The 26953-nt window shown below is 40.2% G+C and overlaps 2 protein-coding genes across 18 annotated transcripts in view; one reads left to right on the top strand and one right to left on the bottom strand.

Moving 5' to 3' along the window:
* The window catches only part of CACNA1D (calcium voltage-gated channel subunit alpha1 D), a 185853-nt gene extending 183221 nt beyond the window's left edge, over positions 1-2632 (top strand). For 3 of the 13 annotated variants that reach the window (XM_067003178.1, XM_067003176.1, XM_067003184.1), the window contains one exon: positions 300-2628. In XM_067003178.1, the coding sequence (XP_066859279.1) occupies positions 300-593 (294 nt within the window). In that variant the 3' untranslated portion in view covers positions 594-2628. Of the gene's footprint in view, positions 1-299 lie in introns of all 13 variants that reach the window. The other 10 variants (XM_067003179.1, XM_067003172.1, XM_067003175.1 and 7 more) reach the window with 7 other exon arrangements.
* A 3618-nt stretch (positions 2633-6250) lies between these two features.
* Positions 6251-19610, bottom strand: CHDH (choline dehydrogenase). Of its 5 annotated transcripts, none has more exons than XM_048047573.2 (9): positions 18464-19608; positions 16426-16552; positions 12592-13396; positions 12007-12158; positions 11204-11333; positions 10420-10554; positions 9094-9236; positions 7983-8085; positions 6251-7548 (listed from the first exon to the last, which is right to left on the bottom strand). In XM_048047573.2, exons 3-9 carry the CDS (start codon positions 13355-13357, stop codon positions 7130-7132), a joined length of 1848 nt encoding a protein of 615 aa, XP_047903530.1. In that variant the 5' UTR covers positions 13358-13396; positions 16426-16552; positions 18464-19608; the 3' UTR covers positions 6251-7129. The 5 variants fall into 5 exon arrangements, with proteins under 5 accessions (XP_047903530.1, XP_066859298.1, XP_047903534.1 ...); XM_067003197.1 differs by having other exon boundaries at positions 18468-19608; XM_048047577.2 differs by lacking the exon at positions 16426-16552 and having other exon boundaries at positions 18460-19610.
* Between the last annotated feature and the right edge of the window lie 7343 nt (positions 19611-26953).

Here is a 26953-nt window from a genome sequence, read left to right as displayed (position 1 = left end):
ATCAATATACTGGGTGTGGAGAGGATGAATAAGGACCACGAGGTTTGAGTTGTAGTATACTAAAGAATGCTAAGAATTCCTTTGTATCATAAAAAAAAGGATTTGAAGATAAGTAAAATAACGTATTGCATTTCTGAGTATCATAGTTACTGTTCTTGCTTCCATCTATCACTTGGATCATTGATTTGTGATTTAACATGGAGTTTCTAGTATTTTCCACAAATGAAAAACATTTTTATGATCTGAATGTTCTTCCATAATTCCACTTTATATCTCATTCTGTCCTCTCCATCTGCCAGGTACTTATATCTGAAGGCCTAGGAAGGTATGCAAAAGACCCTAAATTTGTTTCAGCTACAAAACACGAGATTGCTGATGCGTGTGACATGACTATTGATGAGATGGAAAGCGCAGCAAGTAATCTTCTCAATGGAAATATTAGCAATGGGACCAATGGGGATATGTTTCCCATTTTAAGCAGACAAGATTATGAACTTCAAGACTTTGGTCCTGGCTACAGCGATGAAGAACCAGAACCAGGACGGTATGAAGAAGACTTAGCTGATGAAATGATATGCATTACAAGCTTATAGTATTTAGCAAGGAAAATGATTTTAATAACAGAAAAAGTGCCTCATAGTTTAAAGATGCTAGGCACTAGTTGGAATTAATAACCAATCAAGTTTTGTACAAGTGATGTCACACCTCAAGGAAGCCATAACTAATAAATAGATTATCTCCGGGTTGCTGAAATGTGATCGGAGTTGCGGTACGTCAAGCTCCTCCCACAGAATCTTCAGTTCCTCTGTAGGGATAAGGTTATTTTGAAACCAAGCAGGTTCTGACAATCAGTTTTTTGAGGGCTAGAGTAGGATTCTGAGGTGTAATATCTTGCCTGTCTTTCAACCTTGTGCTGCTGTCCTTTGTAGTAGAGCAGGATTTTGTCAATGAAATATCTGTGTAAGTCCAGCACAAAATTGCGTGGGAAATAACGAGATGAGTGATGACAACCAATAATGTCATTACCTCAGTGCTCAATAGCATATCAGCTATTCATTGCATATCCATTCTAATATTGTTTTCAAACCTGCCTCCTGATTTCTTTTCTTAATGCTCTTCTAAAATACGGTTTGTCATGCTCTACCTATTAGAGATCATTGGAAAAAGAAGTTATGTAAAGAATATTCTGTCTCATGTAACACCAGTTTACATAGGAAAATATCATTCAGATAGTCTGTTTTATGACTATCACGTTAAGGGCAAAACATACTGGAATAATTGCATTCTTACTAATGCACTTGCAACCAGGTTAAAGTAGAATTAGATAAGATAGTTTGCTAAAAATTATATAGTAGAAATTATTGTAAATGAATTGTAATATATACTGATTTGTATTTGTAAAGAGATGTTCTATATTTTGTAATTATTGTACCGTAATTGAACTGCAGCAATATTTATGGACCCTAATTATTATAACTCTCCACAGAATTCTAGATATAAGTATTTTTACTTGGAATATATAGATCTATAGCATAAATATTTAAATAGAGCCACCTCTCATTGTAAATCTCTTTTTGGGATAAACTGTCAAGTTCGAACTTTGCAACACAGATTTTTTTTTTTTAAATAATTGAGTCAAACGAGTCTCTGTGTAGGGGATGCACAGTTGACTATTTGCAGTCTTATACTTGGAAAGGTGCAAGATTTGAAATTATTTTAACTTTTTGGATTGAAAAATAAGCTGTAATTTTATTTTTGTATTAATCCCATGCTACAAAAATATTAAAATCATTAAAAAATTGACAAGTTCATGCCAGGGTACTACTGCTCATGGGACAATTCATTTTGGCAAAGTATATTACCTAAATAACCTACTTTGATAGGAAGTGTCTAGGGCAGAAACCGTTTTACAGGTAAATGAAAATGCTTTACTTCAGTATTGCTTACTTACTCTGCTCAGAAAAAAAAAGGGATATGATGAAATGATTCTTCACAGAACCAAAAAAAAACTTGGTTATATAAAAAAAATATTACTTTATTGCCTCAAACTTTCTGTTGTTTTATGTATAATGTTTCAAAAAATTATTTTTATGCAATCATAAGAGGGCTTGGATATTGTTCACAATGCAGTAAAGCCCTGAAATGACTTTGAGGCTAATACAACCTTGGAGGAAAATCAAAAAACTCTGAAAGCTACTGTCTATTTTGTTAGCACTGGATAACAATGACTTGTTCTAACAAGTTATCTTATCAGGTTTTACCTGTAGTTCATACGCTAGATAGCAATCCAGTTCACATTTTTACAAATGTGATGTTTAAATCATGTCAATAAACATTTTGTACATAACGACAATTTCCTATGAATAGCTTACAAACTTCCTTTGGAATCATTCTTATTTCAAATGCCAGGATAAGAACTTAAAAGTTTGTAAATTATTTCTTGACCTACATCATTTTGTATTAAAACAAATGCGAAATGTTCAAAATAAAACTGTGTAATAATTTTATTATACTTGGGACTCCTTTTGCTAACAGTTTTTCACCATGAAGCTCCAAAGGTTAAATTCTGATTGCACTGTTTGGAGAATGAGAGGGAATGCATGGAATTTAATAATCAATCTACTCTATCATAGTGTGCAAGTCTTATGAATGATTGCTGTTCACCAGAAAGGAGTAAAGTGATGAGTAACTCTGTGAAAAAAGGGTACTCTTATTCCCCTACTGTCTAGGAGATTAATACTCCCCTAGATGCAGATCTGTGGAAACAGTCAGGAAAATCTGAGCAACAGCCCCTAAAATGTCAAAACCAAATCTCCCGTGTTCATCTGCCAAGAAACATTGGGACAGGTAACCCAGCTGTAGTCACTTTGTTACACACCCCAGTTTACAGAAGCAAACTTCAGGATACCAAAATACGCTTTCCAGATGTGATACCATTGTGAAAAAAAGAGTGAGTAGTTTTCACAGTTCCACCTCCTGTCGTTTACTCATTTCTGAAAAAAGCGCCTTTAAGGCAGCTGAAGCTGAACGGGAAAAAAAAAAAAGGGGGGGGGGGGAGGCCAAGCAGAGGGTGTCCCAATCCAGGTTGCTTAAGTACATGGACTTTTCATAGCACATCTGATTCAGCAGATTGATCTGAACAACAATTTTTTTAATTAAGTATTTGTCCAAGGAGACAGAAAAGGATATGCTGATCTCACCATGTTTTCTTGCTAGTATTGTTAGTCCTTAGCTTTGAATAGTCTGGTGAGAGAGATACTCTTTAGCATAGATATGCTGTTTTATGAGCAAACAGTCCTTACAAAAATAAATAAAGGAAATTCAGCTATAAGCCATGTTCTAGATAGTTACTGGTTTAAGGGAGAACATATATATATGGATACATAGAATACCTGTTCAATTTTATTACAGAAATGTAAGGGAAAAAAAAGTAATCCATATATGCATAATTACATAGTAATTGGCAACCTTAAAATACTGCCAATCATAGTTATGACTCAATACAGAAAAACTACAAGTCAACTCAACCATTAAAGCATATTTCATGAGATTCCAGATTTGTTTATATATGGATATAATGACAGAAAATGTTATAGCTGATCATTAACACAGAGTTAAACATAGCTAAGTATAGTCACTGAAAAAGTGTACATAAAAAATGTATTCGAACAGTGTCTTTTTTTTGGAGGTTGGATGACAGAACAATATAGACTAAAAATTGGAACACTCTGATAAGATATGGTTGTGTTCTCTCTATAACTTTTTAACAATTGCTTGTCTCAGATGCATAAATGCTTTTGTATGTTTCTTTTACAGAGAATGCATGGTAAAAGCCCACTTTCCACTTTTCCAGTGTTTCTACAGCTGCCTTATTTGGTTGTAGACTAACTGAAATCTTGAACTCAAAAAGTATTTTAAAGTATTTTAAGCTGTGGAAACATCAGAAGTTCTGATGTACAAAACCTCGAGTGGCCTAACTTAAACAAGATGCAGTTTTACAAATGCTGCCATTTTCTGCTGCTTTTAAAAGCACTTCTCGTACTAAAGCAACTTGAACTGAGATACATGTACAGAAAGAAATGTTTTTGGTCGCTTTTCTTTCTTAATCTGATTGTCCCCAGCCAGAGACCTCCAAGTGACTCTGAAGTATCTGCAGCAAGTTATTAGCATGGAAATGCCGATGTTCTCACTGGTGGTACCGCTGCTGTTCAAGTCATGCTGGCAGGTCTAGTAAGTCCCAAATTCTTACATCAGTTTTCACAGTTAACTGTTTTTGACTACATAATGCAGTACCAACTGCTTATTTACAGAAAAAAAATAATGTCCGTGTAGAACTGGAAATAATACTCAGTTATTCACTATACTATTTCGTTAAATAAGTAAAATTCTGGAATCATCAGCCTGGGCTATGCATCATCCAATAAGGTGTATAGATGGCTAATTCTTAGCTTGCAGGCTCCCAGTACTCTACAGAGCACAGAGAACTGAAAAGAAAATGATGATGGTTCAGATATGTTTGATTATCTGATTGCACAATGCAGCAACGTGTCCCCAAATATAAGAGACATGCATTTTTCTTGTACAGCTAACCTTGCTATGGTAGAGGATAGCCCTAGATGTGCTCAGTAGTAAGTTATGTAAGACAGTGGGTAGTTAATCCTCTGCAGTTTCATAGTAACAACTTCCGTCTTGCATGCCTAGAGTAAAAAACAATGTTGTAAATCTGCAAATGCAGGACCATCAATATCCTGGCTTTCCTAATAGCTGCCCCTTTCAACAGCACAGGACTGTGGTAAGTCTCCTCAGTATATATCATTCTGTGTATCCTAATACTTTATATTCCAAATGACACTAAGATACAGTGAATAGCTTTAAATGAAAATCTCAATAGCACAGGTGTTAAATAAAAGACATTATTTGCCATAAAAATGGTACACCATACACAATTCATGCTTTCCCCAAAGGCACAGTTGTGTCAGATGAATTGTCTTATTAACACAGCCAATCAGTCACCTCTGACTTAATATATTCTTGTTCCCCTCATTCCACAAGAATGTATGATGTACATAGAAAGGGTTTACCTGTCTCCTTTGGGAGTGACGTTCACTGCTATCATCTTCTATCTTCAGTATTTTTGTTACACTAATCAATTAAGTCCTTTCCCTCAGCAGCAGGGCTTCCAACCACTGCCTTGCAGCAGCACCAGGTAGAAGAATCTGCCTTAAACATCTGCAGTTGTCCCTCTAGCCAACATCTGAGTCAGCATTTTTTTTCAATGTGCTCAAATGGTGTAAAATTCTGTTTTTCCTGGAAAAAAATGTATTCTGTTCATCACAAGTCCTGAGCAATCTCAAGCTACAAAACCATTTTAATTCAGCAGCTGCTTAGTCAGAAGATATTTTGGAATACTTAATAAATCCATACAATTCAATGAATTAATTCATTCAACTAATTCAATTTGTTTAGTTTTTTTTATTATTATTATTTTTAAATCAATATCTGAAAGACTGACACAGAAAACAGCCATGAAAGATCATTTATTTGCTTGGCACATCTGAAAACAGTAAAAAGACTTAAGTTCTAATTAAAGCATTGGTTTACTGAATAAGTTACTTGGCTTCTAAGTGTTGTGGTTTTAACCCGGCCCGCAGCTAAACACCACACAGCCGTTCGCTCACCCTCTGCCCCCCCCCCCCCCCCCCCCCCCCCCCCCCCCCCCCCCCCCCCCCCGGGATGGGGGAGAGAAATGAGAAAACTGAGGCCTGTGGGTTGAGATAGAGACAGTTTATTAGGACGGAAAATATAATAATAATAATAATATGTACAAAACAAGTGATGCACAGTGCAATTGCTCACCACCCACTCACCGATGCCCAGTCTATCCCCAGGCAGCCGGCCCCCCCCCCCCCCTCCCACCCCGGCTAGCCACCCCTAAAAATTTGTTTAGCATGACGCCAGATGGTATGGAATACCCCTTTGGCCAGTTTGGGTCAGCTGTCCTGGGTCTGTCCCCTCCCAGCTCCTGCTGCACCCCCAGCCTGCTCGCTGGCTGGACAGAGTGAGAAGCTGAAAAGTCCTTGGCTTGGTGTAAGCACTGCTCTGCAACAATTAAAACATCAGCATGTTATCAGCGCTCTTCTCATCCTAATCCAAAACATAGCACCCTACCAGCTACTAGGAGGAAAATTAACTCTGTCCTAACTGAAACCAGGACACTAATTTAAAAAGATCTCTTCCTACATCATTGATATCTTATTTAATGCGGCTATTTTGAGTAAACTTCCATTTTAAAACTACCTTGGCTCTATTTTATTAATGAATTTTAGTGATAGATGACTCATGATTGAGTATTTGCTGAGAAATATCTTTTGTACACACTCACCTTTGAGCAAAGACCAGTAACTTTAAGGAAGTTATCGGGAGCATGGACTCTTACTATGATACACGATAAAGCAGCACAACTAAATCAGCTAAAAATGTAAACTGAATTCTACTGCAGTTCTTGCAATAAAAGCAAGGAAATCCAGTTTTTCAGTATATTTTTTATAAACATCAGCTTTTGTTCAGCATTTACTAAAAAAATCATTTTTTGATAAAGACATTGTATGTCTTCTTTCTGAATACTATATAGTTAAGACTGCTAGGTATGATAAAGTCTAACTTTCAGTGAGGATTTGTAAACTGTGCGTGCCTCCCATAAAAAGGGAGGAACATCATGTAGGTGTCTCTCCTATCAATGCTGATACTACTTTGGCCTATGAATAAGAAGTTAAATAAATGCTTACTTAACCATTCTTTTCAGCACATGGAGATTGCTAACTAGCTGTTACGGTGGGTAATGCTCTCAAAACAGTTAAAATTCTTCCTTTAAATAGCAAGGCATATCATAAAGGTTTTCAAAATAGCACACATTAATCTCTTCCTATTTAAAATGAAACTTGAGCCAACTGATTAAAAAACTGATTAGATAATCTTCTATAAGAGAATGGATCAAATTAATGGTTACTTTAATATAATGTGTTGTTTTGCATAGCTTTTATTTGGTTGGCATGTCCAGTATGACATACCAACATGCTGATGAAAGACTGAAAGACTAAGTGGCAAAAGTATGAAAGGATGACAACATTGTTTATCGTTGTGTTTCTAAGGTCTTGGGCTTATATACAGGAGCATTTTTCTCCTGAAGTGACGGAAGCCCCTTAATTATGTCTGCAGCTTTCTCTGCTATCATAATAGTTGGGGCATTCAAATTCCCACTGACAATACTGGGCATTATTGAGGCATCTACTACTCTCAAATTTTCAACACCAATTACTTTTGTTTGGGGATCAACTACAGCAGAGCTATCTGAAAGCTGACCCATTTTACAGGTGCAGGAAGGATGATAAGCACTATCAGCCTTCTGTCTTATGAAAGCATCTATTTCTTTGTCAGACTGAACATGGCTTCCCGGTTGAATTTCAGGCCCACGAAATTTTTCAAAAGCTTTCTGAGCAAAGATCTCCCTGGTCAGCTTGATGCACTGGCGGAACTCCCGAATATCTCTTTCTGTAAGGAAAGAAAATAAGAGGACTGTAAGTGCACTCTTACAAAACAGAAAAAAATAGCATCAAAGAAGGAAGGCTGGAGGGGAAGTCTCCCACTTATTGCTGAAGGCCAAAATAAAGCAGAACAGTTTTTAAAGTCACAGATATTTACATTCACTGTGAGCAAAATTGCTACATATCTGGCATGCTCTCAAAAGGGAATAAGAAGAAATGAGCATAATCCAGGCAAATGTTAAGAACTCTGAAGGCATCTGCAGCGCAGAATTCTTTAGGTTTATACAGTGCTTTGCACAGAGGCCTCTTTGATATTAACTGACTTTAAATAACAGTGTACCAACCATCACTTCTGAACTGGTGTTGAGTAGATGTGAAATTCTGCTACTGAAATGGGCAGGAAATGAGTGGTTAATCAGATGAAGGAGAGGCTGCTTTTACCTGTGGACATGTAGTTAGGCTCAATGATTGGATGGTCCTTTGGGTCTGTACTTTTCAGCTTCAGCCAGCCCACACTTGTGCTCCTCATGGGTCCCACGTGGACCTGCAACAGCCACCTATGCTCATGACACAATCCCACCAGACATATTTCCAAATTCAGTGTGATTTTTTTTTCAAGATTTTACAAATTAAGCAAATGTAAATGTTAAAGGAAGATAATGAAAAAAGTCAAAGTATGAATATTTTTCCATTTTATATAAATTTACAGAATCACAGAATCATCTAGGTTGGAAGAGACCTCCAAGATCACCTAGTCCAACCTCTGACCTAACACTAACAAGTCCTCCACTAAACCATATCGCTAAGCTCTACATCTAAACGTCTTTTAAAGACCTCCAGGGATGGTGACTCAACCACTTTCCTGGGCAGCCCATTCCAATGCCCAACAACCCTTTCAGTAAAGAAGTTCTTCCTAATATCCAACCTAAACTGTAAATAAGACATTCTATAAGGGGAAGGGAATATACCTGTCTTTACAATTCACAGCCTTCTTTTAATTTAAAGTACAATCATTCCAATTTAGCAGTAGCACAGCATTCTAGTCCTATCAGCAATCAGACCAAACTACTACCACTGAAGAGATCAGCAAGAAAAGATATGTGTATTCAGTGACAGTTCCCCAGCATTACAACAGACTCTTGGATCAAAATCACATTCTAAAATCGGCCTTGGATTTGTTCAATGAATAAATGAGTGGCCTCATATATTCTAGCTTACACCTCTGCCTAAACTGCAGTAGAACAGGGAACACCTTGGGTTAGTTTTGTACAGCATCTAGCACAATGGTATCCTGATGAACAGCACTATGGCACCTCAGTAGTGCAAATACTTAAATACTTTCCCAAAGATAAAAAGCAACATAATTTTGCTAGCAATATCAAACAATAAGCCTGTATTTTTCCCCAATGTAGGAGGTTAAGCGAACTCTTTGTGTAATAATGAAAAAGGTATTTTCCTGTATATAGCCAAATTAGCGATGATTATACTAAAGGGTAAGCCTACTTGCTAATTGCTACAGAACATTACTGAAATATATTCTTCAGAAACTCACCTGGTAAGCTTCCATTGTGGAAGCAACGCGACCATGATCAATCACCTGAGAAGGAAGAAAGTGGAACTGAATGTCAGGGTGAGGAACTCCTGGCTCACTTCGAATAAACCCACCAGATTCTAAGTGGGCAGTGGCTCCATCACCTAGAGAGTGTAAATGAGAGAGAAAAAGCCATTACAAGACCTCAGAACAGCAATAAATCCACTTCTTCTTAACCTTTGTTTCACTACAGTTTATAATGCATATATACCGTGGAAACCTAAAGGAATGCAAATGTTTATGAACAGCTTGCAATTTAAGAAATATGCACCACTTTCACCTACTTCTGAATCACTAGGTAACTGTAACTACATCTAATTTTGGAAATTCCAGTTATTTGAGAGTGGGATGTTACAGTTACCTCAGTGTAACTGGCAGAAGCACTGCCAGAGGCAGATTTGTAATCAATATCCTGACAGGTATGGAGGGAACCAGCTGCAGCACCCTGATATCACTGCACTGCATGCTCCATGACATGCAGCATAACTATCCCATTAGTCACATGTAACAGGCAGAGCCATCCCCAGTGCCTACCCTGAAGGGAAAAGATGAAGAGGCTACGATGCCCCTCATATTATGTTATTTTCAAATCCATTTAACACCATGATTCAGCCCTCAATACATATTTACTTATGGTAAAAATGCCACGTGGTAAAATGCCATGTACACAGCATAAATCATTGCTTTGGATCGGCTGCTAACATAAGGATTAAGCAGGAGATGAAGTCCTTGAGTTTGGCCAAACTATTTTACTGATTTCAATGATGACTTTTACAGACTCCTTATAAAATACAACTTACAGCTGGATTATTATAAAATTACAGTGTCATTTTTAACAGAAGTCACTCTTATTTACCTGCAAGCCTAACGGGTTCTGGTCAGAACAACAAAATACTTCATTTGGGGTGAGATAATGAAAAACAAATTCGCAGTACATTTTTATCTATACAATATCTATTTCTAAATAGATTTTTTTTCTTCATTTTTATTTTTTAAAACAGCTTTTCTCAGTGGCACCAAGATTTAAAAGTAGATTATTTTCTTAAAATTAAGGAGATTTAAATGTGTTAAAAAAAATGTTCAAAAGCTCACTTGATACTTAAGACATAACAGTTTAAAAAGACTCCTACCTGTAAGAAAAAGAAATCTTTTAGGCCCATTTGCAAGATCCAATTATTTAGTGGACATGAAAAACAATTTATGTAAAGACTTCGAAATTCACAGACAAAAGGCTGTAATAATTCAGAAGTGATCAACAGAGGAACAATTGCATACTTTGTTTCATACCTGTGAACTTCCAAAGCCATTCTAGACCAATCCTTGCCATGCTAACCGGCTTTTGTGCACTATACAGAGTGATAGGTTTGGTGCACTTCTGCTGGACGTACACTTCTAAGTGATCTTGAAGATTCTGGCCTACTCCTGATTAAATGTTTAAAAATGGGGCAGGAGGGAGAAGGAAAGAAAAAGTTATTTCACAGAGAACAATTATACATAACATTTGCTACCAGAAAACAGCATAAATGGGAACTAAACTAACCTCTTACAAGGGCAGTGATGACTAACACCAAGACCATGAGTCATATCAGCCTTTTGCTCATGTCAGAACAAGATTTTACATAAACATAGCATAACTAGAATGAAAATAGAAAGTTAAATGGCAGACATATCACTTGTTCTAAAATTGCCAGATATGACTTCTAAATACAATGCTAGATTTTCTAGTTTAAAGTTTATGTTATTCCTTCCATCTTTGAATATATATGACGATGGAAGCTTATGAAATCTGTTGTGGATCAAAACCACTCATCCAAAATTCTAAATATGCTGCTTTAAAGTTATTCAGTGGCATTTTTCAGAAAGGCATTTTCCACTATCAAATGTAGTGAAGAAACCGTAGGAGGTTATTGCTCCGTTCTAAAATCAGTGCATTTCCACAGATTTGTGACACTATTAGTTTCTGTCCACACAACTTGACATAAAGACAAACAAATTTCATGGATTCATTCCATTTAATGGTCTGAATTGCCTCCTTAGGAAGGTACAAGGTTGAAAGAAGTAATAAAATTACCAGGAAGGTGGCAAACAACAGGGATCCCCAGTTTTTTTAGATCATCTGCATTGCCAATCCCAGACAACATAAGCAGCTGTGGAGAATTTATGGCACCTCCACTTAAAATAACTTCTTTACTGGCAAAAGCCTAAAATGAAATAAGCGCAAAAGTCCTGATGTTATTAAGCTTGATATGAATGTGACACATCAAGAGCTTCTGTTCAGATACTATTATGAGCCAGATTAGACACCCTTCCCCCACATTCTTCCTATTCCAAATGTTTTCCTATCTTTCAGCAAAGGGAAATGCTCAATCTTTCAGTCTGAGGGGCCAAACCATAACTTGATGTTACACAAGAGTGTTGTGTAATGTTTCGAGCTGGAACCTATGCTGTAATTGTACACTGTCTCTGTATATTGACTAGTGTGCTGAAATGCTGTGATTTCTGAAAAGCAATTCTGAAAATGCTGTAGAGGGAAATATAATAGAGATGTTAATCTCTAAATCAAGACAACTGAAATATCACTTGCTGTAAAGTAACTCACAAGGAATCATACACAGGAAGAGAAAACAGTTTTGGAAAGCTTATATTTTGTATAGTGAAGCATCACTTGTAACATGTTTTTCTTTCTTTCTTTCTTTCTTTCTTTCTTTCTTTCTTTCTTTCTTTCTTTCTTTCTTTCTTTTTCTTTCTTTCTCTCTTTATCCTTCCTTCCTTCCTTCCTTCCTTCCTTCCTTCCTTCCTTCCTTCCTTCCGTCTGTCTTTTTTAAATTTTGCTTTGAATAATGTATTTTATACTGGAAAATAAAAATCTCTTACCTTTTTCATTTTACCATTTTTCAAATACTCAACACCAATGGATTTTGTTCCTTGAAACAAGATTTTTGTTACAAGTGTCTTCTCTGTGATTGACAAATTTGGACGGGATATGGCTGGGTGAAGGTAAGCACTAGCTGCGCTCCATCTTTGACCTACAATTTATATTAACATAGAAAATCAAAATAGTCATGCTAAGTATTCTTCAAGATTTTCACCAATACCAATCAGGATGTTTATACAGGTTTTATACACTCTTCTGTAGAGTTCAAAGCAAATGTGCTTTGATAATAATAACTATAGATTTTATTTTAACATAACAAACTTCTCAGTGACATTCTGCAAACCTACTCTCCCAAATTTAACTATGAATCAAGACCTGGATGCCAACCCAAATTTCAATGAAATACAGCCTAGACTGATAACAAGCTGCTGTGAAATGAATACATGTACATTTAGAGTGCAGTAGCTGTTCAGCAAACCAAACAACTGAAAGTGCAGGTTATATGTCTGTATTCTAAAATGCTTTCAGAAGCACTTCTGGTGGGTCAGAAACACAAATTCCTTAAGGAATCCTTTATGATTTACCTTTGTGTACAGTCATGTCCATCCAGCCAAATCCTTCTTGCTGATAGCCATTCATATCATCTGTGAAGGGATACCCAGCTTGCTGAGTTGCCTCCAGGAATGCGTGATGAAGAGGATGGTTTGTTTTCCCTCTTGACACATGCAGAGGTCCTTTTCCACCTCTATACTGATCTGGTCCCAGTTCATGTGTTTGTGCCTTCTTAAAATAGGGCAAGCAATGTTCATAGTCCCATCCTACAGCCCCTTCTCTGCTCCATCGATTATAATCTTCGGCATGCCCACGAATATACACCATTGCATTGAGAGAAGAGGAACCACCCCACACTCTTCCTCGGGGCCAGTACATAATCCGATTATCCATATGTTTCTGTGAAGTTGTGTGGTAATACCAGTTGTATTTCTCATCACAGAGGTTGTAAGTTAATGCAGCAGGCATATGAATCTTCCACATCAGTCTCTTACTACCCAGAAGGGTATCTTTAGGGCCTGCTTCCAAAAGTAGTACAGTACTGAGAGGGTTTTCAGTCAACCTGTTGGCTAATACACACCCAGCTGATCCAGCTCCAACAATGACATAATTATAAGAGTTTGCCTTTTCAGAACTAAGCTGAGACAATGCACGTGAGATTCTGAATGATTCGTTGACGCCCAACGTGTTCCTTAACAGGTGTGCTTTAAACAGAGCTCCTGTTACTTTGTGCATCTGACTCACAGGGCTGTAACATTTAACTCCTTTGATTAAGTAGTACATCTTTACTAAGAACATCACTCCTACAGTATTTCCTCCAAAATTGGTTGTTTTGTCCTAGAAAAACAAACAAACAAGAAATCCTAATTAAAACACAATCATTAATACAGTGTATGACCTCTAAAATGTCCATCATTTTCAGGTTAAAATGTCATACTTCACCCATTCTCACTATTCTAAAGGTTAACTACAATGCCAATAAAACAATAATTTACTTTGAAACTTGCTGTCTTATTCTTTTGATGCATTATACGCACCAGTTGAGTGGCACAGTATTTTGTATTACATGCAGCCTGATTTTGACTTGCTTCTGGTTCATGAGGTGAATACCTGCAGCACATTTTCAAGTATTTGCCAAGACCATAAAGAATGGACACCTTTGTTTACCTGGAAGTCTGTTTTCATCTGCCTCTAGTAGATGAGAATTTAAGAAAAACAACAATCTCATACACTGCTCTGTAAGTTTGTGAGTCAGTGATAGTGCACAGCCAATTCACAACCATGGACGTGATTCAGTTGGGAACACAATGGGATGGGATGAGTAGTTCTGCCAGATCAAAACTACGATGGTTCTCTACAAATCACGTGTAACGGTGAAATTAATTTTCAGCTATCCCTAAATTGAAAAACTACTGTTTTTGAGGTAACATAGGTAAAGGTACAATTTGTACATCTGTGGCTTCTCCCTTATTACCCAGAATGGTTTGGGTTGGAAGTGACCTTAAAGATCATCTAATTCCAATCCCTCTGCCACGTTTAACGTGTTTTAGTTATTACTAAAACCAGACCCTGCAAGAGTGCTCCGAGTACAGCTACAGTCCAGTAACACCAGATCCTGAGGCTCAGTTGGAATTGCAATTTTTAACCTTCAGAAATGCCTGTGAGCCTTGCAAGCAGCACAGGTTGAGCTGTGTGTTCCAGGGGTTCAGGTGCAGGGACTAAATCCAAGATTTTCACAGCCCATTTAAGTGCCAAAGTACCAATGCTGCTGGCCAGTTTGAAGTGTGTCTCTCTTGCTCTCCCTTTGAAACCATTACTCTTGGTACATTTAGTAAAAATTGATAGATATCCTTGGATTGTAAAAACTAATTTTTCCTGTCCCATGGCTTCTATCTAAGGGGTTGCTGTGGATTCTAGGGACAGCAACCTCTCCAGGGGCTCGTATGCTGTACTGTACTGCCCATCTGATAAAGACAGGCAAGCTTGCTCCTGGAAATATATTCAACAGTGTATTATGTTTGTGAAATCTATTTTTTTCAGAAAGAAATTAGGTTGTTAATGTTGATTTTCTTACACTCAAGTTTCATAGTTATCCAATATTTTATAATAATTTATCATATAAGCCCCACATTGTTGTAAAATATGTTTATTTTCACAAAAAAGTGTCTTAATGAATCATTGAAATAGCTTTTTTTTTCTTACTAAAAGGTGGAATAGAACTGTACTCATTTTCTCATGTGAAACTCTACAATTTTGTGAGAGAAATCTCTAGTTTGTGAGAATACACACAAGCCCTGAAGGCCCAACTCTGTAGCAACATTATATGCAGTCCTTAATTAATGTTATAAGTCTTCCATGTGGAACTGTATTTATTTATAATTTAATGTATGCTCTCAAATGCAAATGTAGTTTTCTCTCAGGGAACGTATGGGAAGAAGCATACTTTTACTTTTCTCTAGGAAGGATAGTAATAAGCTGTACAAATCCTGAATTTTCTAGGACATGAATGATCAACTATGTGGGGAAACAGTTGCCCTAGCCAAAGAAAAAAAAAAAAGATGCAATGTATAGGTCTAATCTGAGAATTGACACACCTGATTCTCACTTGGCTAATTCAAAATGGATCCCAGCTGAAGTTGGGGGGGGTTATCTTTTACAGATGGAGAATATTAAAAGGGTTGTTCCTTCAGAAGAAGGTTTTACAATTTCTGGTGATGCAGCAGAGGAGAACAGAAAGGTAGAGAGGTTTTACTTGTGTTGTTTTATTTGTGATGAGGATGGCTACAATCCTAAAGGACATATGCTTAATCTAGAGAACTGGTCGGTCATGGTATTTCACAGGAACAGCAGATAGCTGATGGGGTTTGCTGGAGTATGGGCTTCGGCCCTGATAATCTGTGAAAGGTGCCTGGTCAATTACATAAGGAAGACATACTGGTCTGTTTATTTTGGCATGGGATCTACAATACCAACAAATATTACTGTGCTTTCTGAACAGGCTGCTGGCTGCAAAGCCTATGACCTATGTAGGTGTTGGCTACAAGAGCCAGAGTAGACTGTGGAATCCCTGAAATCGCATTCAGTTGGAGTGTGTTACTCTGTGCCACAATCTAAGGGGCAGCGCTGGAGGCTGCAGTTCTACAGTTTGCTACAGTGTAAGCTGTGCCTGCTGAGCTCCTGAAGGTGTTATCTCAAACAACAATCAAAAGGAAGCATTGATGTTATGGGACTAGGTGTTTGTGTCCTGTCTCATGCTAGGATACTATCACTGAAGTCTAGATCTTTTTAAAAGCTTGTTTGTTAAAAGCCTCCCATGCATGCAGACTTTGAAACTCATAGAGCAATTCAAATGTATATTGAAGAGACTGGTATCATTAAGTCCTGGAACTAGAACATGATGATACTTTGCTCTCTGACAATGTATGCACCTCTATGAGCATGCATGGGTTTATCAATGTTCAAATTCTTTTATAGTTTTATGGAATTTTGCAGGAGTCTTTGAACTGGAGAGCATCAGTCAAATTTAATGTCTTCTTTCTAAACTTAGTTTCATCCTGCTCTTTTGAGGGAGAGAATTTATAGCCCATGTCATGTTCCTAAGAACTGTATTTCAACAAAAGTGGGTTTTGGTTGGTTTTCTACCCACTCCTGTAACTGCAAAAATCAAATTGTTATCCCAATAGGGTACCAATAGGTACATCTGAGGCTCTGAGATTTGCTGGTGATGCTAACTGAAGCTTACCCAGGAGGGAGCTTTTAGTTTTATGGGCAGCTCTATTAAATATTGTGGTGGCTATGTCAAAGCAAAATATCTTGATTTAAGGAGATGTAAACAGCCTGGTTCTAATTAAATGTTTGGTACTTACCAACAACAAAAAGTTGTATTTTTGTCTTACTGGATTATTACTGAATGTCTTTATCTGAATCCTTGCATATCATGACCCCTTTATGAACATACACATCACAAGATTCCTCAAGAATCAGCAAGCAGCCCTGCAGAAGTACATACAGCAACATAAAATATAGTTATTGTATTCTGTGATCTTCAAATTCTGGAGCTCACTTTAAAAATGTTATCTGCTTTCCAGGTAGATACTGATAAGTGGGCCTAGGGACAGCATTCTTCTAAGAGTGAGGAGAGCAAGAGCATCTTAGCAGGAAAACTATTGCTATGATGTAAGAATATCTGTAATCTTACACTAGGTAGCCAGAAGTGGGCAGTGGAATTCCTAAGTTAGCTGTTAGGGGCTCCTTGCATCCTTGTAATGTTTCTGAATGCAATACTAAGTTTGCAGGAGAAACAGATGTTCATTTAACCTACTGGTACCCACCACTGCTACTCTATGGTGGCTGATTTGGGGTCATGTGTGAGAAGGGACTTTTCTGAAGTACAGCAAACATACGAAAGGTGAAAAATGAATTACTACTTTTTGTTCTGATTTTTGGAAAAGGAGTGGGGAGACAAAGAAAAAAGCTGCATAGGACATCTGAGGATTAAATCAGCTTGTCTTCCTGCAAGAAAGCTAAGCAAAAGTCTTAGAAGTCAGCCCAGGGACCTTATTTCTAGACCTTTAGATTTAAAGGATTGTCAGTCCAAGACAAAGAGGTTAAGTGCCTTGCTTGCACAAGTGGACATACTGAAAAAAGGGCAGTAGCCAAGTGGTTCTGTAGGTGGATGAGGTGGCTAATCTAGAAAGGTTAGAGGGCATTGGGAATCATTACTGTTAACCAATCAGAGCCGTGCTGTTATCTGATAAAGCGGGAAATAAAAATGATCCAAGACATGTACCAAGACAGTTACGGTACCTGCTGTCTGGGCTAGGAGGCCGAATTACCAACAACAAAAAAAAGAAGCAGACTCTCTAATGTTCCTTTGAAGTTACTGAAGCAGTATTTTGAAACTGCTCCATCACATAAATTCACCAGATTTATATTTAGATGTTATTTCATGTTTTTGTTGGTGGTGTTTTTGTTTTACATCAATGAACCCATTAAAATGGAACAGGAGAGACAAAGTATCAATGAGATAATTAACTTTTATCTTGCAGTGAGTGGGGAGTGAAGTCAGTCGACAGTGTCCACACCACGGTATTTGAGTGACTTTGCAAATCAGCATGTAGATGATTCACAAATTTCTGTGCTTTAAAGCTCTGAGGTGCAGAGGTTAAATATCAAGCTGTTCTGCTTTAATTTAAATCCAACATATGTAGTAGAAAACATACACTAATATTAAAGCACAGTTCTTATCATATGATCCCCCTGTTCACCCACACTTGGGCCTCCTCCCTGCACACTAGCCTACCCTGGTTCCTCCAGACCAATATGGACACTACATGGAGATGGTTGCTGACTGGAATTGTACATTGTGCTGTGGCCAAGATGCTCCCATCCCCTGACAGATGCACAACGTGTAACAAGAAAGGTGGATGGCTGGTGGCAGTGCCCATGACTGGCGCAGCACAGCCCTTGGTGTGGTGCTGGGGCAGCCTGCTCCTGCTGGGCCTGGTGGAGGGATGCGCAGCCCTCAGGTAACAGCATTTCCTGCTCTCTTTTGCTGCAGGCTGTGTACACAGTTTAAATTTATCTGCTGTGGGGTTGTTTTGGAGTAACTCTCCCTTTAGTCTTGCAGGTAAACAAGAGTTCATCTACCCACAGAAATGGTGCGGGAGGTTTCATCTCCACAGCCGAAACTGCTCTCGCTGACCGACCCCACCCACCCTGCTCTTTCTCAACAACCCACCTGCGGCACACAGCCGCTGCTGCTCCACGGGAGGGGCCGGGGCCTGGACGGGGCACCCCTGGGCCGTGTCCCCCCACCTTTCCCTGCCGAGCCTCCCTCGGAGACGCTTGCACTCCCCCGGCCCTTCTACCCTCAGCCCCCACCGGCCCCCCTCACTCACTCACTCACTCGCACGCCCGGGCACGGTCCCTGGGAAGCGCCGGGGGAGGCCGGGCAGGGGAGCGGGGCGGGCTGGGCTCTCCCGCAGCAAGGCGCCCTTTGCCCGTCGGGGGAAGGCGCTCGGCTGGCCCGGGGCGGTGTCGAAAACCCCCGGAGCGGCCGCGGGCCGAAGTCCGCCTCCCGCACGGCGGCCGAGGCAGGGCCCCGGGTTTCGCCCCTCACAGCGGCCCCGGCGCTGAGGAGACCTCCCCGTCCCGCCCCGGGAGTGCTTGAGCTTGTTCCTCCCCGGCCCTGGGCGGGATAACAGGAGGCATTTCGCTGGAAAGAAACGTGGCCGCCAGCGCCGTGGGGTCGCTGAGAAACTTGGCCGGTGGGAGCTGGGAGGCTCCCCTCAGGGGGCTCAGCAGCTGCCACCCCTACGCGACTGCCGCAGGGCCTGCCCCTCGATTAGCTGCCTCCTCTAAATCTTGCCAGTTTCATTCAGTGGAGGTTAAGCTGTATTAAAATGTATTGGGGGGATGCCATAAAATTCCGTGGAAAATGACAAAAATGCCCAGGTATGTGTAGTCCGCCAGCCAGATCTGCACAGCTAGGCTGGTGGGGATGAAACTAAGAGTCTTGTTTTCCCATTCAAAACACTCATGATAGAATAATCATAGAATCATGGAATATCCCAAGTTGGAAGGGACCCATAAGGATCATCAAGTCCAACTCCTGGCACTGCACAGGTCTGCCCAAAAGTTTAGACCATGTGACTAAGTGCACCATCCAATCTCTTCTTAAATTCAGACAGGCTTGGTGCAGTGACTACTTCCCTGGGGAGCCTGTTCCAGTGTGCAACCACCCTTTCAGTTTCAGTGAAGAACCTCCTCCTGATGTCCAGCCTAAACTTCCCCTGCCTCAGCTTCACACTGTTCCCACAGGTCCTGTCACTGGTGATAACACAGAATAGGTCATCTGCCTCTCCACTCCCTCTCGCGAGGAAGTTGTAGACTGTGATGAGGTCCCCCCTCAGCCTCCTCTTCCCCAGGCTGAACCAGGCCCAGTGACCTCAGCCACTCATACGTCTTACCCTCTAAGCAAAGTCTTTCACCCGAGCCAGAGACTTTCCTAGCAAAGTCTCTCACCCGAGCCCCAGGGAGGCAACAGACTTCCCTGTGGGTAGGGTCCAGTCAGCATATTGGGCTCTCTGTCCCTTTCAAAAGGCAGTCCCCCATGACAATAACCCTTCTTTCTTTTTTGAGAGCTGATGTAGCAATGTGGGGGGTAGGGGACCTTGCCTTATGCATCCTCACCAACCGGGACGGGCTTTCGCCTGCTTCGTTGTTCTGGTTGTCATGTTCTAGAGCTTCATACCTGTTATATAAGGGTAGATGGGAAGGTGAGGTGGGCAAGGACAGGGCTCGCCTACCCCCTGGAAGAGGAATCTGCCTCCATTCCCCCCCTTGGCTTAGGTTCCCTCCTGCTGCCTGGCGGGATGAGGGAACTTTTGTCTTCTGCATAACAGGAGACATTTGTGCAATGGCAGGCTCGTGAGTCTGTCTCGGAGATGGCAGAGTACACCTCGACCAGTCAATTTCCCTCTCTGACTCCCTGATGCTTCTGAGCCTGCTCACCTCCTCCCGAAGCTCCGCTACCTGGCTGAGCAGCTCTTCAACCTGGGCACACCTCCCAGAGGCATACCCCTCACCGCTGCTGTCGGATACTGACAGAAGACTCAGGCACACCCTGCAGCCCAAGACCCGGACGGCTGTATGTTTCCCCAAGCCCTCCGTCTGAGTAGCCTCATCGGTGCCTGCGGCTGGAGAGGCCGCAAAAGATGCGGAGGCCATGTTTTTCTGCCCGGTTGATACCATGGCCAGGTTCCTCGCAGGCAGGTTACAGGTACCGAAGGGAAAGACTGCTGCAAAAGAGCAGCAAACCGCCCTCCCTGCGCGAACTGCTGCGCGAACTGCTGCGCGAACTGCTGCGCGAACTGCTGCGCGAACTGCTGCGCGAACTGCTGCGCGAACTGCTGCGCGAACTGCTGCGCGAACTGCTGCGCGAACTGCTGCGCGAACTGCTGCGCGAACTGCTGCGCGAACTGCTGCGCGAACTGCTGCACCCTGGTCGCCCGCGCTCCCCAGGGGCTGCTTTTGAACGGCCGGGGAGGGGACGCTGCTGGCTCCGCCTACGCCTCGTCAGCCTCCCTCGCGGGGGCTGCCGGGTCCTGGCGGCTCCCTCGAGCGGCCTCGATGTCGGAAAAAAAAGCCCTGCCTGTCCCGATCCCCCGCTCCGCTGCAGAACGTGTCTGCCCCGGAGCCGATCGCCTCGGCAATAGTGATATAACGAAGACTAATCAAGAGAACTTACTTTCTTCAGAGATATTTTAAGGACATTTTCCTTTGCTACAGTATCTTCAATAAAGGTTGGACTTGGTGCTTAGGGACATGGTTTAGTGGGTGACATTGAGAGTAGGGTGGATGGTTGGAGCCGGTGATCTTGGAGGTCTTTTCCAACCCTAATGATTCTATGATTCAATGCCACTTGTAGATGCTGGTTACTTTCCCAAGTCCTTCCCCATGGCTCTGTTAGGAATGTGGTGGGTGATGAATAAAGCCAAGCCCACGAAGCCAAGCTGATGGATGTTTGCAGTATGATTGGTTACTCAAAGCTTTTATTTGGTAAGCAAATAAAGACTGTAGAAAATATGCATTCAACGTATATTAGATTATACAAAATATATACAAATGTATTAGTATATACGTTTAAGAACTATGATTGAGCTTTTTATCCATGATTGCATAGCACCAACTGCTGTGGGGACCTGGTCCCTTGCTAGAGATTCTTATTAGTGTTGTCAGAATGCTTAAGAGCAATAATTATTTTTGGTTTCCTACAGGGGAGGAAAAAAAAATTGCTGATTTTGCTGATTGCAGTTGGTTCTGTCAATTTCAAGAAAAGTTCTACCCATAAGTATCTGGCTAAAGCAAGATGTAAAACTGTAGGCTGAGTTATTTGTGAGTAATGCTGACCCTCACATAGAACAGACTTTGGGGCACCAGGCACTAGAGCTGGTGATTAGGATCTTTATGGAAGCTATTGTTTTGGTTTTCTGTTGGAGGTGGAAGAACAGGATGGATTCCACTACTACAGCTGTGTTACTACAGCTGGTTCATGCTACATTAAAACTATTGGAAAGGCAATATACAAATACATGGATTAGAGGCACACGGGTTAGTGAAAATTCACTAGCAATTCTGTTTCCGTCAGTATGTTTAAATTATGCTTTGGGGAAGCAAAGTGCTTAAGTTTGCATGGATGACCATTATTTATTTAGTACTGCTTGGGTAGATCACATACAGATACATCTCAGGTATACAGAAAATCAAAGGTTCTAACTTGTATCTCCTTTAATATTATGTTCATGTAGAATTGAATTGTCAGCTCGAGATACCACTTATGTAGTAGGTAGAATATTTATTTTCTATGAAGTATTTCCTTCTTAATTATTAAAATCTTCATTGAAGCTTGAAAGAATTGTGGTCAGGAGATATATTGAACAATGTTATCAAACTATGGAGGGTCTTCAGTGTGGTTTTATCTTCGGTTATTTGGTTAGTCAATGGAGCATACTTTCCATTACTCTGTTTTTCTGAGGTTAATGACGAAATATTCTGTAGTGAAATCTGAAATACTTTATTTGAAAAAAAAAATACATCTTTGCTTGAGCTGATGATTCAAAGACAAAATAAAAATGCATTATTGTGTAAAGGCAAAACCCATTTGTATTTTGCCATAGAAATTAGTGTATTTTTAAAGACATCTTAAATACATAGTTGCAACAAGAAAATATAAACTAATAAGTACATGTTCCTCAGGAATAAAACAGTATATAAAAACAGAGAAGACCAGAAGACTAGAGACCAATGGACGAATTGCCATGCTAAAATTTTGTGGTTGTATTTCTTGAAAACAGGTAAGCATAAATCAGGATTATCTTTGTGATATATGGAGTAATAATTCGTGTCAAGAAGATGGTTGATGTTAATAAAGAAGGGGGAGATGTGGGAGTGTGGCCATGGGGGTCGACATGCCCCATGCTTGGCGATAACATCGGACTCTCAACGATGAGGCCATCAGGAATGTAAAGAGTTTAGAGGGAACAAAGAAGGGTGATTCAGGAGACGCCATGCCGTCTCGGGTTGCTTGTTCTCCCGCCGTTAAGGCATGGAAGTTGCTGGGGGTTTGCTGGTTGCTGGGCAAAGTTGTTTGACCAATGAAGAGTTAGTGGAAAAGGACTGCTGTGGGGCGAATGGTGTAAGAAGGGAGGCTGTCGTCAGTATGGGATGCAACACGATATGATGAAGTTCTGTCATCAATAAAGTAGTAGCAGTTACTGATCCTAAAAGAACCCCGGTGTCCGTGTGGTCGTTACGCCACAAATGGCACCCGAACAGGGACAGGCTAACAGAACAGGGACCAGGACAGGAACAGGGATATTGATCGCCTAATGAAGATAGGTTCGGCCAAACCCAGCAAACAGCTCAAAGAAGCTCGTACAGAAAGTCGCTGGAAATAGGTGCACCGAAGCTGGAAAGAAGCTCAAGCTGAGAGAAGCAGACCCGCGCACACAACTGCCCCTCGCTGGCCGAAGGTAAGCAGTTGCGCATTAGGGGGAATCGTACGTCCTTAGAAACAAAGACTGTCCTGGTAACCTTACAGCTTATTCAGACAGTTTATGATCCTGAAACATGGGACCAAATTGTGGTCAAGGTGTGGGACTCTGCTACTAAAAACGACAAGGTTGCGGTGGGATTGCTTGGCGCCTGGCGAGCAGTCTCTGACGCCTTGAGGAGCCGTGTGCGACTACAATCAGAGACGTGTGGTTTGCCAGATAGCGAGGGAGCTGCGGGCTCGTCCACCGATCCTTCTGCTACACCATCAGCTCCCCCCCCGCTGCTCCCATCGCAGGCCTTTGCTGTTACGCCCCCTGGTGACGGGGACGTTCCTTTTGATCCAGGCCCTATGGGCCCTGAAAAGGAGCCGGATCTGTTTCCTTTTGATCCGGAAGGAATAGGATACATAAGGCCCGAAGGCCGAGTTGCTTAACAACTTAAAGCGAGACATATTGTTCCCACGACTAGCCCTGGAATTCTCCGGTGTTTGTAATCAAGAAAAGGAATGGAAAATGGTGACTTATATGATTTGAGAAAAATTTATGAAGTCATGGAAGATATGGGAGCACTTCAACCAGGATTACCACCTCCAACTATGCTCCCCAGTCATGGACATTAATAGTAATAGACTTAACGGATTGTTTGTTAAACACTTGCCAGAATTCGGAAAACTTTGCCATGTGTTTGTGTTTCAATTGATACCTTTTCTGATTGAACATATGTATAGGCGTACTCGGGTTTCTTATGAATATGTAAAAGCAGTGTTCTATATATTTAGAAAGTTTGACGGTTGTGTGTGTGTGTGTGTTGGTAGAGCATAGACTCCGCGCGCACCCAGTGCGGTTTACTTGCCTTTTATAAATATTACAAAATTCAGATTGAGTTGTATCTTCATTTATAACGTTTTTAGTGTCAGAAACTTAAGCAAAAGTAGGACACTGTCTTATAGTACAAACTTCAAAGCTCTGACTGAAGTAGGCAAGAGAAAAAAGGGAGTTTGCTGTACTAGCTGTTTGGATATGCCAGGCTTCAAGTGTATTCAGATTTAACCTGCTCCAGTTTTGCTACACTTCCTTTTGTTGCAGCTAATAAAACTGATACTAATTTCTATTCTATCTCATACAGGAAACTATATTTGGCTATAAATAACGTCAGGACTGTAAACTAAAAAAGAATTAGTTGGCTGACACTCTGTTCAGTAGAGCACCAAGTGTCACAAGCATCTGTTACTGTTTAAGAAGGCACAGCGGCTGCTATACGCAAGTCACTTATTAATTTGTAGAATCCAGACTGATGCTTCTCACCTGCTATGTTCTCAGGCTTAGCTAGTGGAAGTTCAGGGCTTATTTGAATAAAATATTTTCTAGACATTTATTCAGAATCTATCATCTTAAGCAAAAAATAAGAATCATGAACTACATCTGAAGACATGGTAATGATAATCATTTTTTTCTTTCCATCTCAAATTAAGCAAATGGTAATTAAAACTTCTGGCACTTTCTGGCCTGCTGTCTTGTTTAAACTTTTCTTATTGCATGCAAGGGAAAACTTCAGACAGAAAAGCCAAGCTTTAATCCGTAACGTTGTGCTTGTTCGTGTCTGGCTGTTCATGATGGAAGTTCTTCGTTCACTCTTAGCAGAAACGGACTACACGATGTCGTACTGTTTCAAAGCTTCCACTACTTATTTCTCTCGAACCCCATGTTTATATTTAACTTGAATCCCATGTTTCCTATAGGGATGCCATAAAATCTAGAATATTCACTGTTTTCTTTCCAGTTAGAAGTGCATTGCATTCTCTTTGTGTGGCACTTTGCCAAGTTTTTTTTTAAAATCAATATTTATGTGAACTACAGAGATTTGCATGGTTATGAGCATTTTTGCAGCACCTTGATAACTGCAAGATGGAGAAGGGAGAAAAAACCGTTGCGGCAAAGTTCTGTGTAGTGTAGTACAATAACCATATTTCTGAGCATACTTAGATCTGAGGATCAGCTCTCATGTTCGAAACACTTTGAAAGTCGAAATCACGTTATGTTCGTTATACAGACTCTCAACTGCATATTTAAAAGTATCCAGCAATTACAGTAAAGGCAGTTAGAAATAATTATTAGATTCAGCAGCTCACCCAGCCATTCTCTCGGGAAGGAATTTGTGTCTGCCTCGGACTCGAGGATTCCTTCCTGCCTCTCCTTTCTATTCTTGCTTCCTGATGCTCAATAATTTATTTCCTTCTTTAAGATATCATTTTAAAAAGAGGTGGTGGGTTTTTGTTTTTGAGGCAAGCAGCAGAGTAATTTCAGCAGTTAGCGATGGACAGATCTGTAGCACCATGTTCTGTTTGTCTTGGTGTTTTGAAGATGAGAAAAATGGAGAAGTTTCCCACATCTTGGCAAGGGCTCCTCCTGCAGGTGTCCAGTATTTTATGGGTTTGTTGTTGATTTGTAGAAAATGGCAATGCTTGGCTACTCAGAGCATCGCTGTTTCTGTCCTTGGCTCAGCAAAATAACCCATGATTCTTCTGTCACAGTCACATCGTTATCTGGATATTTTCAGTTCCCTTCTGTTGCACTGATGTAGAGCCCCCTCCTATGCACTGATCCTTCCTCAAGTGCCAGGATTTCCCTTACTCCTTTCAGCTTCCTTTTTCCATTGTTTCATTTGTACTTGGGCATTAAACGTTAATGAATGTGTTTCTTAAATGATTCTTAGTAAATTGTTCAAATACTGCTGTAGTGAACATGTAAAATTCAGAATAAATATGCTTTTATTTCTGCACCAATACTTTTTATCTCCATTGATCTCACAAAACGTATAATCATCTCTTTGACAAAGTATTGTTAATTTTTTTGCTACCTATTAAAGCTTGGAAGTGGCTATAGTATCTAAATATTTCTTTAAAGCACTTTAAAATCCTTTATGATGAAAAGTACATAAAAGCATAAAATAGAATAGTATTTTTACCTTAATTTTGTAATATAATCTTTTAAAGAGACCCAAAATTTCACGGCAGTATGTTTCATTAAAAGTGTTATGGCTAACTGTTGCTCTTAGGAGCATGTTTGTATGCTTGAATTTCCATTTCAGTTGAGAGCAAGTTGATGTTTCACATTTTTGCTAAATTTGTGGGAGTAATTGCATGTAAAATCAAGCGGCAGCGGCAGCACCTGCCTAATACGCAGACCAAATATTCTAACTTAAAGAGCAAAGGAAAGAAATGAACTGTTTGTGAAAGGAGGAAAAATATATGTAAAAAGAGCTTACTTTAAGGGAAGTAAGGCTGATTATCAACCCATTATTTTAATATAAAAGAGAGACAGATTAAGGCTGAAAAAAATGTTACATTGAGAAGTGGGTACTTGTCATTGCTTGCTGTATTTCACGTCTTTTTGTAACAGCAGTATTAGTTTTCAGAGGAAGTGGCAAAAGGGTAGAAACTGTAAGTAATTCTATTTTATCATTCCAATCTCCTCTTTACTAAAGTTTAGTTATAGAGGTGTTAAGCATACAAGGGAGTAGACGTGTTGTCTAACATCTGTTCTGTAAACGTTTTGTGTTGTGCTGTCATCTGTGTGTTTCTCTCCATATTGCAAGGTATGCCCTTCCGTATTTATTTACTGACTTTCAGCCTAAGTGCATTAAGTTTTTCTTGTAGTACTTTGATTCAATTTGCTGACAGAAGAGATGTTGTGGTATGTGGGTGGGGGGAAGCACGAGGATCATTAAAATTCTCAGCACACAGCTTGGGCTACGAATGATTTATAGCGAAGTTGGTTTTCAGAAGAAAAGATAATTCTGCCCAGATCAAAGAGTTTGTAATCATTTTTATCAGCGGAG

The sequence above is a fragment of the Anser cygnoides genome, chromosome 10, assembly GCF_040182565.1.
Source record: "Anser cygnoides isolate HZ-2024a breed goose chromosome 10, Taihu_goose_T2T_genome, whole genome shotgun sequence".
Classification (NCBI taxonomy): Eukaryota; Metazoa; Chordata; class Aves; order Anseriformes; family Anatidae; genus Anser; species Anser cygnoides.
Note: the sequence above shows the minus strand (reverse complement) of the source record. Positions and strands in the feature narration are given on the sequence as shown.